Source organism: Anser brachyrhynchus (genome assembly GCF_964034855.1).
Source record: "Anser brachyrhynchus genome assembly, chromosome: 24".
In the NCBI taxonomy this organism is placed as follows: domain Eukaryota; kingdom Metazoa; phylum Chordata; class Aves; order Anseriformes; family Anatidae; genus Anser; species Anser brachyrhynchus.
Genome location: NC_137717.1, coordinates 1,827,572 through 1,842,318, shown reverse-complemented (window position 1 = coordinate 1,842,318; position 14,747 = coordinate 1,827,572). Strand labels below are relative to the sequence as shown.

General features: G+C 42.5%; 1 protein-coding gene across 21 annotated transcripts in view; it reads left to right on the top strand.

The window, feature by feature from the left end:
* The window catches only part of CSMD2 (CUB and Sushi multiple domains 2), a 337,680-nt gene that overhangs the window by 75,491 nt on the left and 247,442 nt on the right, over positions 1–14,747 (top strand). For all 21 annotated transcript variants that reach the window (XR_013941772.1, XM_080566779.1, XM_080566782.1 and 18 more), the window contains one exon: positions 5,470–5,582. Coding sequence is in view for 20 of the 21 variants with exons in the window: in XM_080566779.1 (XP_080422905.1) it covers positions 5,470–5,582 (113 nt within the window). In the remaining variant the exon portion in view is untranslated. The remainder of the gene's footprint in view (positions 1–5,469; positions 5,583–14,747) is intronic.

Here is a 14,747-nt window from a genome sequence, read left to right as displayed (position 1 = left end):
TGATTAATTAAAACATTCATGGTACCAGTTATTCTGTCCATACGTTATCTAAAACAATAACATCTTAATGTAATTGCTGCTTGATTTAATAAAGAAATATGAAGAGGAAGGGAGAAAAATTGACGACAAATATGCAGAAATTAATTAAGGGATGAAAGATGGTTTGTAAAACTCAGGTATTAGTAGAAATGACAAGATGCTGTTTATTCCCCCACCCCACCCCAATTACTTCACCCCCACAGCCACAACTGTTTCTAAAGAAAAAAATCTACTTAGAATGAGGTCTGAAACGGGAAGGGTTGTAGTGGATAAATTCCCTGATCTCTTGCATCTGTTCTTCTGTCTTCTTGACATATAGCCCATGAAGCAGCCTTGGGGAGGGCATCTGTTAATGACCACCAGTACATGGGGCTATGTTTCCAGTTCCCTTAAGATTTTAGTTTTTAAGCATACAATTCTGAAGGTGTTCTCGCAGCAACTGGAGTACAATGCGGGCACATTCTTTTCATCAAGATTGAGAAAGTTGCAAATATTAATTAAATACTGCTCATCTTATACCCGTTTTTTCAGAGGAGAGATTGAACATATGGATAGTCTCTCTCCTATTCCTGTGTGCATGTCAGCCAACTGTCTAGCTGAGTAAGACACAAAATTTGATTCAAAGTTGATTGTAAGCTTTTGGGCTCTTTCTGTTGGCTCCAGCTGGTAATGGATTGGTCTAACACTTCATGAACGCACCTTTCAAATGACTGCTTCGGTTTGCTGCCTTGCTAGCAGGAATTATAGTGTGAGAGGACTTGGCTGGTGATTCCAGGCTTTGTTTCCCAAAGAGCAGCTCGCACTCCGAGGTGGTATTTCCTTAACACTCTTACACCTGACTTTGCTTGAAAATTGCCCTGGCATAGTAAGGACTGCCAGAGCAGCCCTTATGGAACCAGGTCTTTTTGACTGTATGTGGTGAAAAGAGTGGTTTGTTTGGGAAATTTTCGCTGATAGGTGCCTTTAAATTACATGCAGGAAAAAGTCACTGAAGTATGATGTAGTGTAATTTAATGCGGGGTTAAACGATGCAATCCAATGCGTTTTCATTAGATGTTCTGAGACACTTCTCCAGCATTTATGCTTTAAAGGCTGCTGGATTGCCAGCTGCAATAACTATTTTGATTGCTGTCTGAGCTGATGGTGGGCATCCTACCAGAAAAATAATGTGCTCTGTTTTAATTACAGCACCTGCACTCCAAAATGGGAGCCTGTGTCGCAGTGTATGATAGCACTGTACCTGATGGAGGGGGACGGCAGCGTGCAGCGGGTGGAGGAGAGTGGCTGGAAAGGGGCTGAGGCGGCCTGTCCCGGCTGTGACTTCGGGGCAGAAGGAGCGCTCGGCCGCAGGCCGAACCTGCCGAGCAGAGCAGTCGGGGGGCCTGTGTGTGGCGTTCACCTCCGTGGGTGGGCAGATGGGACGAGTTTCCCTCGGGAAGGCTGTGGTGGCATGGGGCACGATGACACTGTGCTGTGGGGGAAGCCGCTGGGCTCCCGGCGAGCGGCACTGCGAGGCCTCGGGCCTGCCCTCGGTTCTAGCCCAGCCGTTGTGTGAGGCGGCGGTACGAGTGGTACACGCGCAGTGTCTGGCAATGTCTGGGGCAAACCCGGGGCAAAGCGCGAGGAAGGATGTGCTTAGAGATGGGAGATTTCTGTTTTGATTTGTTTTGGTATATTGATTTTGCTGTGCTGTGATGCAAGGGCAAGCTTATGAAGTGGTATTTCTGGCACTGGTTTAGTTTGGTTCCTCACAGTAGGAACAGAATTAAGCCAATGAAAAACACATTGAAATCTCACACAATCAGTGTTGGCCCCAAGCAACTTAAGGGGATAATCACTCAATAATCCATTTGGCCAGAGGTACAGAAGAAATGGAAGATGATTATTCGTGCTGTTATTACTGCCCTCACCTTCTTGTTATGGCCCTTAATAAAAACAAGGAATGGAGTTTGCTGCTTTTCTTTCTCATTAGCGTATACATCTTTTTTTTATTGCTACACTAAATAACAGTGATATCAGAATTACTGTTTCATGTATGAGGCTGTTTGGGAATGATTTCATATTCTCTCAGCAATCATGTTGATGCCCATGCTTTAAATTTGCCTGGGCTGCAGATTTAGGGAGGAAGGCGTTGAGGACAGTTTAGCAGCCAGGTCAAAATGAGGCAGGGTGTCCTGCCACGCTTGGCTGTTCCTGGCTCTTTGGAACGGGTGTGCTGAGGTTTTACAGGCCTTGTTAAATTAAATTACAGTTTCCTCAAGAGAATATTGCCTGCTCTCTTGCTTGGAGAAGGTGAGGACATCAGAAAGGAGAAACTGCAGTTGTGTGTGTGTTGGTTGAAGGTTTAAGAAGAGGAAAAGCATGACTTGTATTTGGACTGCAGCTGCTGCAGTCTGTAGAAAGACTGAGATCAAACCTCTGCTCTAGTGGAGAACGGCTGGAATTAATTCCATAGCATGAGTGGTGCAGAAGACAGGGAAATCCATAGCAGAGAAGGTAGGCGTTGCCATATAGATATCTTAACTGTTGAGTATTCCTTGCTTCTTTCTGAATAAGTTTAGTTTTAGCACTAATGTGGGCGTTTTCATTTATTTTGTGGGCAGCAGGCTGTTAGATTTGAAGGGCAAGACATGGTGTTTGATCGCCTTCTGTGCCAACAGGCAGCCCATCTCCTGCTGGCCGTTCCAGGGATACTAGATGGATGCAAACACACATGCGAAGTTAAGGGCTTGGAGAGCTGGTTGGGTTTGTTTATTAATTTTTAGAGTTTCTGGAAGCCCAGAGGTTCCTGTAAAAATTGTCTGTTCAGTCAGTATGGGATCTGTAGAAGACTGAGATCAAACCTCTGCTGTCATTTCATGCCCTTATGCACAGGCCATGCTTCCCTTTCAAGGCCCTGTAACTAGAAAGTACGAATATATGCTTAAGGGCAATTTTGTTTCAGGTAGCACATAATTCCCATTGACTCCTATGGGACATGTGCACTTGCTTTCAGGTAAGCAGACATGTAAATGTTGCCCTGAATTAAAATCAACATCTGTGAAGTGGGGTCTTACTAGTACATCCTGTGAACAGAATCTCTGATGCAAAAACTTAGTTCACAGAGAAGAGATCTCCTTTGGAAATAGAAAGCACAGACTTCTGGTAACTAATTCTTGGATAATGATAAAGCAGTATGTGGTGATAAGCTGGGGGGGAAAAAAAGATTTTGTTGTCCCTGTATGTTTTTATTAAAATTGGTCCGTGTGTTTCCTGGATTTTTTTGAGTATGTGAGGGTCTCAATAAGACATTTTAATTAAATTGCAAAATAAATTGAAAACTATGGCACTCTTTCTCAGTTCTGTGCACAGTAAAACCTGTGTGAATCCTAGCAAAAAAGAATCTTGGAATCTTTTATTTTGAATGAACAGGAGCAATTGTTCTTTCAACTTGTATAGACAATGGCTTTTATGCTGAGAGCTGGTAAGTACTTCCTTGACATTTAAGTCGTGACTGCCATCATTGGCAACTGCATGAATTTTGCTGATAACTGAAAATTTTGCTTTAATAAGGTTCTCAGGCAGAGCATGTCAGCTTTCATGAGTCGGGTAGTTCAATCTATTTGACATAATATTTAAGTTTATGAAATTAGGAGTAGAGTTAGAACAGTGAAGGAAGGGAAGTTCACTTACTGTCTCTGGAAGTTGCCAGGGGGCTGATGGCAAACTTAAGGAGAAAGTGCTTGAGCTGGAGCTTGCAGTGGGCCTGTGGGCAGAGAGGATGGTGGCCCCAGAAACTGAGGAGTTGTTTTTGTTGAGTACTTTTTTTTTTTTTTTTCATTCAGTGTAATACAGGAGGAAAGGAGATAACTTCAAATGAAATACATATTTGCAGGTATTTCCTAAGGAGTAGTCCATCACTAGGGATCTTTTGCCTTCTCTTTAAGAAAGACTAACTGGTGTGTAAGAAGAGTGGGATGAGCAACTGCATATGTGTGTAAGAATCATTAAGCTTTCTCTCTTACAGTAACCATTTTTACTATACTTCTTGTGTTGGTCATGATCCAACTTTTGAATACTCCTGGTGTCGAACAGTACCACGTGGCAGTGAGTTCCATCAGTCACTGCTCCTTCTACGTTTTTGTAAAAGTCCTGGTTTCAGTGTGGTTATCGGGCATTGGGGATTGGGTGTGAATCTGTCCTTGATAACAGCAGGCAAGAATTTAATCAGACTGCTTTAAAAGAAAAAAAAACAACAAGCTTCTTATGTAAACCTATTATGTAAATCACCTTAGCCAAGCATGAGGAGATGGATTATAAGTTATAAAACTGTAATTGTTTGTGAGAAATGTACATTGGCTGTGTCAATATAGTAACAGGGATTTGGTGTCTGGGATCTAATAAGGCTAGTTTACAAAAAAAAAATAAAAAATAAAAAGTTTTGTAATGTTTTTAATAAAATTAACAGTTGCAATTTATCTGTGAGTCTGCAAGGGGCTGGGGGAGAGACCAAAAAAAGGTGGCCTGTGTTTGTGCAGTTCTGTCTCTGGTCTAGTAAATAGTCTTGTCACCTTTTTCTACAGTTCTTCTTTTGTTTGGTCATCTTGTGCAAATAAATTAATCTCTCTGAGCTTTGATTTCCTCAGTGATTAAAGAGAGTTAAGGATTATGATCTTTCTGTGGTACCTGTTAGATATTAGGCCACCGGATGAAAAAGTGTCATCTCTGGGATTGTTCTTGTAGTGTCAGACAGGGAGGGGAGGATTTCCAGAAACAAGATTCAAAACATTGCAAAACCACAGAACATATACTCAATGAAAGCAGCCACCCTGATGGGATTTAATTAATTGGTAACGTCAGTTTTATTGTCTGCTCTCTTCTGCTATTTTGGATTGTTTGCTGTAACATAGTTTGTGCAGTGCTGCAGAATCTTTACTCCTAGGTTCTCAAAATGTGTTTCAAACATTACTGAATGATGTCTCGGGCTCACTTGGCAGCCTTAAACATTGCTCCCACTTCACGGATAAGGCCTGTTATTCCAAAGGGCTCAGTGACAGCTCTGAGACCAGAGCAGGGGTTTGCAGCTGGGTACTGCCAAACAGACATTAAATGAACAAGGTGTGAAGCAGATAAAATGGCTAAAAACATGGTCAATGAAGAAATGCATGTAGTAGATACTCTGATAAGCCAGAAGGCATTACAAGCCCAGGATGGGTTTGCCCAGCATTTGTCAAAAAGCTCTTTAATAGTTGGACTCGATCTTTGCAGGTTCCTTCCAAGTGAACTATTCGATATTCTATTCTCAGTCTGGTTTCTCCAGCTCTGAAGATCCCCCTAACTCTTTCAGGCTGTGCTGCATTGTCCAAAGTGGCAGCTGCCCCCCACTCGTTGTTTTGCTGGCAGATCAAAGGCAGCAATGGTGAGTGTAATCTTCCTCTTGATTTCTTTCAGGTTAACGGGTTTCCAGCTGCCTGCTCCTATTGTGAGTACAGGGGTTGTGCTGTCCTTATGGCTTGTGAGTGATTATGCGGTCAGTGCTCAAGGCTTCCAGGCAAACTATGAAGGTAAGTCTGCCCAGTTCAGTAACTGTCTTGAATCGTATTTGCACTCTCTTATGGTATGATGTGATATATGGAGATAAGCAGACACTCAGTCCAGGACAGAAGCGTCTGGTTCAAATGCAGTTTGATCCTCTTTTTTTCAGAATTCAAATCACTGATCCCTTACAAGGGTGTGAATGTACTTTTCCCCTTAGCATCTGCGCTCAAAATGTCTGTAAAAGCTTACTCCAACAGCGAGAGTGACCGAGACAGGAGCGTAGTGTGGAATTTGACAATGGAATCCACAAGATTACAGCAAACACTGAACCCTGTGCAGCCACTGGAATTTACAGCTGAGCTACTGGGGAGTACAGAGCGGTGCACAGGGAGCCCGGAGATGCTGCATTTTTCTTAACATTCTCCTTGCTTGTCATTTTTTTCCCTGCACCTTCCTTTCATAGTATTTAAATTCACGGCCTGTGTCTCTTGTAATAAATAATATGCAGCGTTTGGTGGTTGTGGAGGTGAAGGCTTGGTACCTTCAAAAAATTTTGGACCTCTGTTACTGGAAGTTTTCAAATACGTGAAAGAACTGTTTGTACTAGAAGAGAGAACGTGATTGTGATATGAGCTGGTGGTGCTGGGCAAATGACAGGTTAACCATGTTTAAATTTGAGTTACGTTTCCGTTAATTATTGAGCCTTGAATGTTGTCTCTACCCATGTAAATGTTTTTCTTTGGAATCCTAAGAAGTTCTTAGCCTTAATGATAGCTTTTGGTAATGAGTCCTACTGGCCAATTACCCAATGCATTAAACCAAGTAGATGCCTTCATTTAGATGATGATGTAGTCTCTCAGTTTTCTGCACTTGACAATTGTTCAGGTTCAGGAGAATTCTGTTTAATCAGAAATTAGAGGGCATTTAAAAGCTCTGCTCTGCCTTGAGGCAGCAGTGGCACGAGGATGTTTTTATTTAAGTGATCGGTGTTTTTAGCAGGTGTTCGCTGTGGCTAGGCAATGGTGCTGAAGTTGTTCATCTCAGTTGGAGACCAAGCTCTGTTTGTTCACAGGGCAAATGTCTGCTGGGGATGCTCTTGGCTGGTGGTGTGTGGCAGCTGTCAGCTTAGGTGAGCACAGCAGCACAGTGAGGACAAATGGATCCCATCCCATTTGCAGAACCTCTGCTAGAAATGTCAATCATTATGCCTGATAACCATGACAGTACATGGATCTCAAACTGTGTGATAGAGGACACAGCTGTTTTTGTACTTCCTTGACTTTGAGAATTGATTTTTTTGGCATTTAGTTGCACACAGTTTTTTGTACACTTCTTTGTATGACTCCCTGCTGTACTAGCCTGGTTTCTCCAATCAATCCCTTATTGCCCAGGCATTTCCAGCCATGCTTCTGTGCCAAAGTTTTAACATAAAGTCAGAATTGTGCAAAACTTTTCTATGGAAACTCTATTTTTACCGAATATAAATTCCTTGCCTCCCCAACATACTGGCCCTTCTGCATGTCTTGTGATGTTTATTGGCTGTGTAATTTTAGCAAAAGCCAAACTGTCGGATGGGTCACTTCGCTATGGAGTCGGTAACAAGTATTTTTGCTCCCCTGTCACTCTAGAGGTTGTGGTAGAGACATTTGATGAAAATAAATGCGCTGGGAACATCAGAAGAATGAGGGTCACATCCCTGTTCCCCCTAATGCTTTGAACGTTACTGGTGGTTGAGAACCAATAAGATTGTTCTAAGATTTACCTGGCCACTTCAGAGGGATAAATGTATAGGACTTCAATTTTCGTAGAGCTGTGTTCTCCTTTCTTCTTTCGGTACCTTCGTGCTGAGTCCCTGGCTTTCTGCAGCACCTTGATTCAGAAGGTAATCTCGTACACAGGCTTGCTCCAGGGCTACCCTTCAGTCACGTGTTTTAAATTACCTGAAGTTTGATGGTAAGGAGGCTTTAAAGCAGATAACCAAGTGCGTTTCCGGCGGGAAAAAAAAATAAAATACAAAAAAATATATAACCACTGAGTGACACAGAGCACTGTTATAAATTAAAGCTTTACTTTCAGAGATGGAGGCTTGCTGAAAGTGCAGCTCTGCACCTTCCTCAAAACAAGGTACTTGCTATTTGGATTTTGTTAACTCGGAGTAAAGGAGGAGATAAGTGTGGCTTTGATCAGAGGCACATGCTGCTGCTGCAATGCTGTTTCAGTTCATTGGTAATCTCCAACTCAGTGAATAGCTTGTGATTCGATAATTCATGTTTAAAGACAGAACAATGCATCAGAGTCCTTGTGGTAAATGGCTCCTTTATGATCTGCTATCAAAGCAGGTTCATTATTCTCCTCCCCTTAAGCAATCACTGGGAAATGCACCAAAAGAAGCAGAATTTTAAAATTGGAACAAAAGATCTCCGAAACCTTTTTAAAGGAAGTCAGGAAGGAAATATGTACATCAGGGCACCAAAGTGATACGAAACCATTGCACTTAAACTGACGTCTGCTCTACCCTGGTCTTCTGGGCAGTACAGAAAGTGAGGTTGGCTTTATCTAAGCTAAGATCTTCCTAATTTATTTAGTTAGTATGAGGTGTGCATGATAAAACCACTTAGAAGCAATTTCTTGAAAAAAACACGGATACCTACTCATATTTATGTACGTTTATTCATTTATGGTTGTTTCTGGATACACTGAAGGTATACATTTCACTTACTAAAAAAGGAACACTTTCATGCATTCGTGGCAGATCCTTTTAAAAACGTTTCCGCAGTGAAAACATTTAGAGATGCTGTAAGAACACAGGCAAATTGAGTTTCTGGAAGTCTGCGGAGCTTTTTGTAAGCCCCACATAGGTTTGATGCCAAAGGAGCACTAGAATTTGGGGAAAAGCCAGCTCCAGGGCTGCTGTGCTGGGATGCTTCCTTCATGAGCGTGCAGTTTTCTGACTTTTTTTATAGGTGCTTGTGCATTGCTGCTAGATCTTCCTTAATGCTCTTGTGCTCTGACTTCCTCATCTTCCTTTATTTAGCTTGCTATGTGTTGCCAGCTTGTTTCTGTCCATTTTCATCGTCTGATTCTTCATGTTCTGCAGTCTTTTTTTTTTTGTGTGATTTTTCTGTAGATGCCGAGTATTGTTTCAAAGCTCAGTAAATATTAGGGGGCTTGTATACGTTTATTCTGCTATGGAAGACAGTACTGACAGCGAACAGAAAGGCTGATGTGATCTTTCCCCAGCACAGCCATCTCATGATGAACGGAAACAACCGCTTCAGAAGGTATAATTTTGGGGTGTGTGTGCAGAATCTCTGAGTTAAAGGCACTTGGTCACAGCTTTGGAGACCTAACTTCTCATCCCAGCTCTGACGCAGATGTTCTGCATGATCTCCTGTTAGTTGTGAGGTCTGGGTTCCCAGTTCTCATGCAAAATAAGGCCAGAATGGCTCCTTGTCATACGCGCTGCTATGACTTTGCATTCATGAATGCACAGACAGCATTCAGGAGCTTCTGTGTGGCGTGGTGAATGTGGGAGAAGCTACGGCAGTCTCACATTTAAGGAGAGGAGACATGACTAGGTTGCCAGAAATAGCTGTAGTTCAGTGGATCATCTGGAAAGGAGCGGGGGCAACTACTGTAGGATGACTGGGAATGAGAAAATGTCAGATTTGTCTCACTGAAGTGAAAGCAGAGATTTTTTTTTTTTCCATTTAAAGAAAATACTTGGGTTAGAAGAATATTTTCAGAGATTCTTTTACAAAACATAAGCAGTTCTTATTAAGCTCTACTTCAGAACATATGTTTTAGAAAATATTTAAATTAAGTGCTTTCATGCCTATAGCAGTCACAAATTTGTGATTTTTTTTTTCCTACTAAACTGCCCCTGGAATTCACTACGATTTCACAATTAGCCTTGTTCACCCTCAGTCTATGTGATTTTTTCCTTTTGTGACTAAATTATTCTCAAAATTCCCAACCAGCTGTTGTGGAGAGTCTTGCATTTCATTTCAACTGCAGGAGAATTTCGAAGTAGGCGGCTATAAATAATCTGAGTATGAATTTTACTAGGACGTGAATCTTGACTCTCTTGTCTTGTGAAAAATATTCCTGGAGACTTGGTGACCAAAAATGACCAATGCTTCCATTTATTGCTACCCCTGAAAGATGTGCGAAGCTAATATTAAGGCACATGTCTAGATTACAGTGTGAAATTAATTACAATCACTGCTGCCACACACCTGATGAATACACAGTAAGTTGACATTTAAAATAAATTGGTCAAGTCTTTTACAATATGAGGAAATTGATATAAATTCCGCATCGCTTCCTCAATAATACTAATAACAGTTCATGATGAATAAAGGGTGTTTTTTTAGCTTATTAATACAAGTATAAAATAAAATTGTATTATTATTTGTAAGCCATTACCCCTTGGCTGCCTCATTTTAGTACTGAGGGTTTAAATCCCTTGCTATTTTTCAAGGAGAGATACCCAAACTAGTCTTGAATGTACATGGTGCAGGAGCGATGCTGTAAAACGCTGAGATGAGCTTAACGAACCTTTGGACTCTTCGAGGCTCTACAGGTCCTTCTTGGGGTGTTTATTGAACATGAAGCAAGCACTCAATGCCTGAATATCTTGCAGTAAGCTTTTCTGTTTTGACTGATGCTCTGCATTACAATACCTGCAGAGGTTGAAGGCGTTAGACGTGGCAGGAGCACGGGTCGCAGTGGGGTGAGTGCTGGATGTTCCGGGCCGGGTGCAGGAGAAGAGTGCAGCAACCTCTGAGCCCGGCATCCAGATGTGGTGCCCTGGTGGATGTGAGCAAAACCAAGCAGGCAAGGGGAAAAAAAAAAAGAGGATAGATGCTGTTTTAAGACCTTTATTTTTTTTCCAAAAGCAAAGTTCAGTTAGAAATTCAGGATATTCAGGTCCAGATAGAATGAACTAATGTTCATTAAGATCTCCGGGCTCCTTGGCTGCAAAACTGCGCTGTGTAATGCACCAAGATTGAACAGTAGGTGAAAATTTTCCTTCCCAAGACATCGTGTTTGATTACAGCTGCAACAAATTTGATAGCTGCAAACACTAAGTGCCTGATTGAAAAGAAACAATTATGCCTAGAAGAACACTGCTTATTTTAAGAAATTAGAAGCGTTTAAATACAGAGAGAAACAACCCCAAGTAAATGGTACTGTTTTCCTTCATAATAAATACCCTCCTCTTTCTCAAGCACAAATATCTCATTCTTTAGAGGGTTGTTTGTGGAATTATGCATACATATTTAGATAATACAATTAAAAACTGGTTCCTGTCCATCTTTGCCCATTGCTTTTGCTCAACCTGAACGTTTCCTGACTCTTGCTCTGTGGATGTGTTGTCACTGCACAAGTGAAACTGCTTCATGTCTCCGTTTTCCCAGCTGTAATTTGACTTTACAGTAACAGTTGCCCAGTTAATGGAGGAATATTCAAGATCTTTGCAGAAATGGCTGTCCAAATAGCTTCCGATTGTGATTAAGACCAGCAGTGTCCTTAATAAATATATAAATCCAAATTTTTTTCTTACATTACCTAGGGTCTTGGGGAATGTGCAGTTTTTGGAAGTCCTCTGATAAACTGGGAAATGATGATCTCATTTTTCAAAGACTGAGGTGGAGGCATTTGGTGCCCAAATCCTTTTTTTAGAAAACGAGTCTTTAACACAAAACTCTGGGAAGAGTTTCTGAAAAATTTGGCTCCACTTTGCTTGTGCCTCAAGTAGAACTTGGGCTCAGATGGTTCAGATAGGATTCACCAGCTGCAAGTAAGTTCCTCAGTAGCGGGTTAGGTGCTTCTGTTCTGCTTGGTTGCAGATGGCACTGAAGGGTCAGAGTTACAGGGAACTAGAGAGCCTTTAAGGCTTGGAGGTAGCGAAGGAAGGGGTGGTAAAGCAGCGGGGAGCAGCCCACAGATGGCGTGGCCACGCTGCCTTTGTGGGCTGGGCGGTGATGGCAGGGTGACTCATGCTTGTCCGGTGCCTGCTCAAAGCGTGTTCTCCATCTGGGTAAATAAATTTCAGAACTGCCAGGCTAGTACTGAATAGGCTAAAATTTTTAAAGCTATAACTAAATGTACTTTTTACGCCAATTTGCCTTCTGAGCGAATGCTGTATTGGGTTCACTTAGACCTCCAGCTGGGTCCCAATTCTCTCAGTACCTAAATCATAGTCTGAGACATACGGGGCTCGGGGTAAATTTACTGGATTGATGCTTTTCTCTTTTTTCAGACCTAGGCAAATGAACATGAATCTTGCAGCAAAGTACGGGTTAACCCTTGTTTTCCTTTGTAGGTGGTTTCTTTAGCTTCAGGTACAACGCTGTGACTGTTAAAGGATGTATAAGAAGTTTGAGTGCTAAGATGATGCTAAATGCAAACTGATAGTGTCATATTTGTGCTGTTTTCCTATTTAGACAGATGCATTTTGTTGTTTTGAAATGTTTTCTACATTTCAGGTTAGCACAGCACTCTGCTTTCTTAGATTGGAGCAGTGTTAGACTGTAGCGCTTGATGTACTGCTTCAGTGGTGGCTTTAACTGGTGAAACGGTTCCTAAATGTGTACATAGCCAGGGTTCTATGCTGAATCCACACTATTACTTTTCATTATTAAAGAGCTTGCTTTGGAATCAAAGTTTTAATTAAAAAAAAAAGTTTGTAGTCCTCATGGTTTGTAGAGATAAAGCTATGGAGAAGAACAGTGTGGGAAGCCATAAAATGGTGTTTCTCTGAAGGTGCCAACACTGAAACAGCGGGTTCAAAATGCCCCTTCGTCTCAAAGAGGTTTTAACGCTGTTTATGAGATGTTCGTTACTGTTTTAAACTAATTGACGGCAGATGATTGCAGCAGACATGCATAGCTGGGTTGTTCCTTCCAGCATCTTTCATCTGTCTCTAGTTTGCAAACAGGAAAACCAGGCTACACTTCATCTTCCTGTCCAGGAGCAGTCGTTTGAACACCAGCATCTCCTGTGATGCTGGTACCAAATGCTGCTGCTCTTCTGAAAACATGTTGATGGAATTAGTTATATCGCATTGATGATTAAAAAAGTGAGGATTGCAGTACTCATCACATCATTTCTTTAATTTGTTCAAAATTAATTTAAATTTTGGAAAACTTCCCAACCGTTGTGTTGTAGGACTGCAGAACCTAAAAACCTTCCCGAAGTGTTTAAATCTTGATTGTTAATGTCTTGGAGTCCTGTAAGGAGCAGGTGGAAGGAGTGCACTGGCGGTGCTTCTGTAGGGCAGGTGTGGCTGGGGCTCCAGGACCGACCGGCACTTCCCAAGTGTGTTCCAGGAGACCATGGGAGTCGTTACTTGAATACTGCTGCAAACCGCATCAGCAAATTTGTAGGGAAGTGCCATGAATGAGAGATGCAGTTACAAATTCAGTACTTTTTCTGGTTCTGGGGACCAGATGGCTGTAGCTTGTGGTGATTTTTGCTTTTGGAAGGACCAGTGGGCAGCAGCAGCCCAGCAGGGCCCCTGCTCCAGGCACAGCCCAGGTCGGGGCTGGCAGAGGAAGGCTGCACGGTTTGGGCAGGGCTGGGTACTTCGGCTGCAGCACGCGGTGACTGCTGTCAGAGGGGAAAGGCAGCTCCAGAGCTAATTCTCTTCCAAAGTGAATTAAACTAAATGGAATTAGTGTTTTAATTCTGAATTAAGTACCTATCCAAGGTTTGAATGCAGTTCAGCTAATCCATTTTAAAAATAATTTGTGTTAATTTTTGTGTGTAGCCCACCATATGGAGAAGCAATGAAATAGCAGAGGACAGTAACAGATGACCCAGGAGTTCTCATCTTACTCTAATTCAAAAATTGTTATGTTAGAGTTTATTTTGCTGCAGTAACTTGCTTAGAGCATTCAAGGCAGCCAAGAAATCAGCAGCTGAGATCCTAAATTGGCTGTGCTGGCTCCATGCACTTTTTAGCAATATTTATTCTTAGTGGGTTCATGGATAAGTTGTTTTGGGTCACGCTGCTGTTTCCAAATGGCTGTAAATGAACTGCTTAACAACAAAGCAAAAATTCCAGAAAACATATTTGGGTGTTGATATTCCTGTCTGAAATGTCCCAATCCACCTCAACAGATAATAGATAATAATCACTTTAAGAAGTGTGATCGATCATAATGAACATCATGCAAGAGAGAAAGGATAGGAACAGAAAATAGGTGTTATCCCTTTCCTTGTCACTGCTGCTTGTCAAGAAGCAATAAATTGGAAGGAAGCAGAAAAAGCTCGAGCCTTGCTGAAGGAGGCAGTGACGCAGTGGCACTGCTTGGTGCTAAGTGGTTAAAGCGCAGCAGAGCCCTGCAGCAGCTTCGTGCCTGCTCCTCTGCGCCTGGGCGCCTGGCACGGCTTGGCTGGGAAGGAGCGCGGCGGGGAGGTGAGGAGCAGGAGGACGCCGCGCTCGCCGTGCTCCTCGTAGGGCTCCTAACGTTGCTCTTAGGATTGCATACGGGGAGCGCTGTCAGAGCTGTGCCAAACCCTGCAGCTATTCAGGCAGCACGGGGCGTTCTGGTTTGCTTCCTGCCTGCAAAGTGTTAATATCGGGACTACATGATAAAGCGAGACCCCCAGTAGGCAGTAAGGCAATGCGCTGTTGTCAATAATATTGACTGACAGCATTGTTTTACACAGCCCAGCGTCTGGAAGAGCAGTAGTTGTATAATTAGACTTAAAGCATAGCATTGGATTCTTTTTTTTTGTCTCCAATTAAGCGTTTTCTATGTTATGCAAAAAAAATTGGTTGGCAATGGGTTTCCATATCATATGGTTTCAGATTTTTTTTTATGGCTCCTTTTTGGAGTTTTTCCAGAATTTCTCAACTCCGTAGCTGTGTCCCTGTTTATCATCAGCTGTTCACAACGTGCAGCTCCTGTTTCACTTAATGTACCATATGCATCTTGAAACAATAGATTTTTGCACAGTCAGCTGTTCCGCGCAGTCACGTGGGTGGATTGGGGAGTGCAAAATTGGAGAGAGAAATAGCAAAACGCCCGGCGGGTCGGCGGCAGTTGGCTGAGCCCTGTCCCGGAGTGCCCCCGGTGCCTGCCCCTGCCTCTCGCCACCCCTCGCTGCCGGCCTGCGCCAGCTCTGAAGGACGTGGCAGGCGTTTATTCTTTTTGGGTAACACACAAAAAACTTCA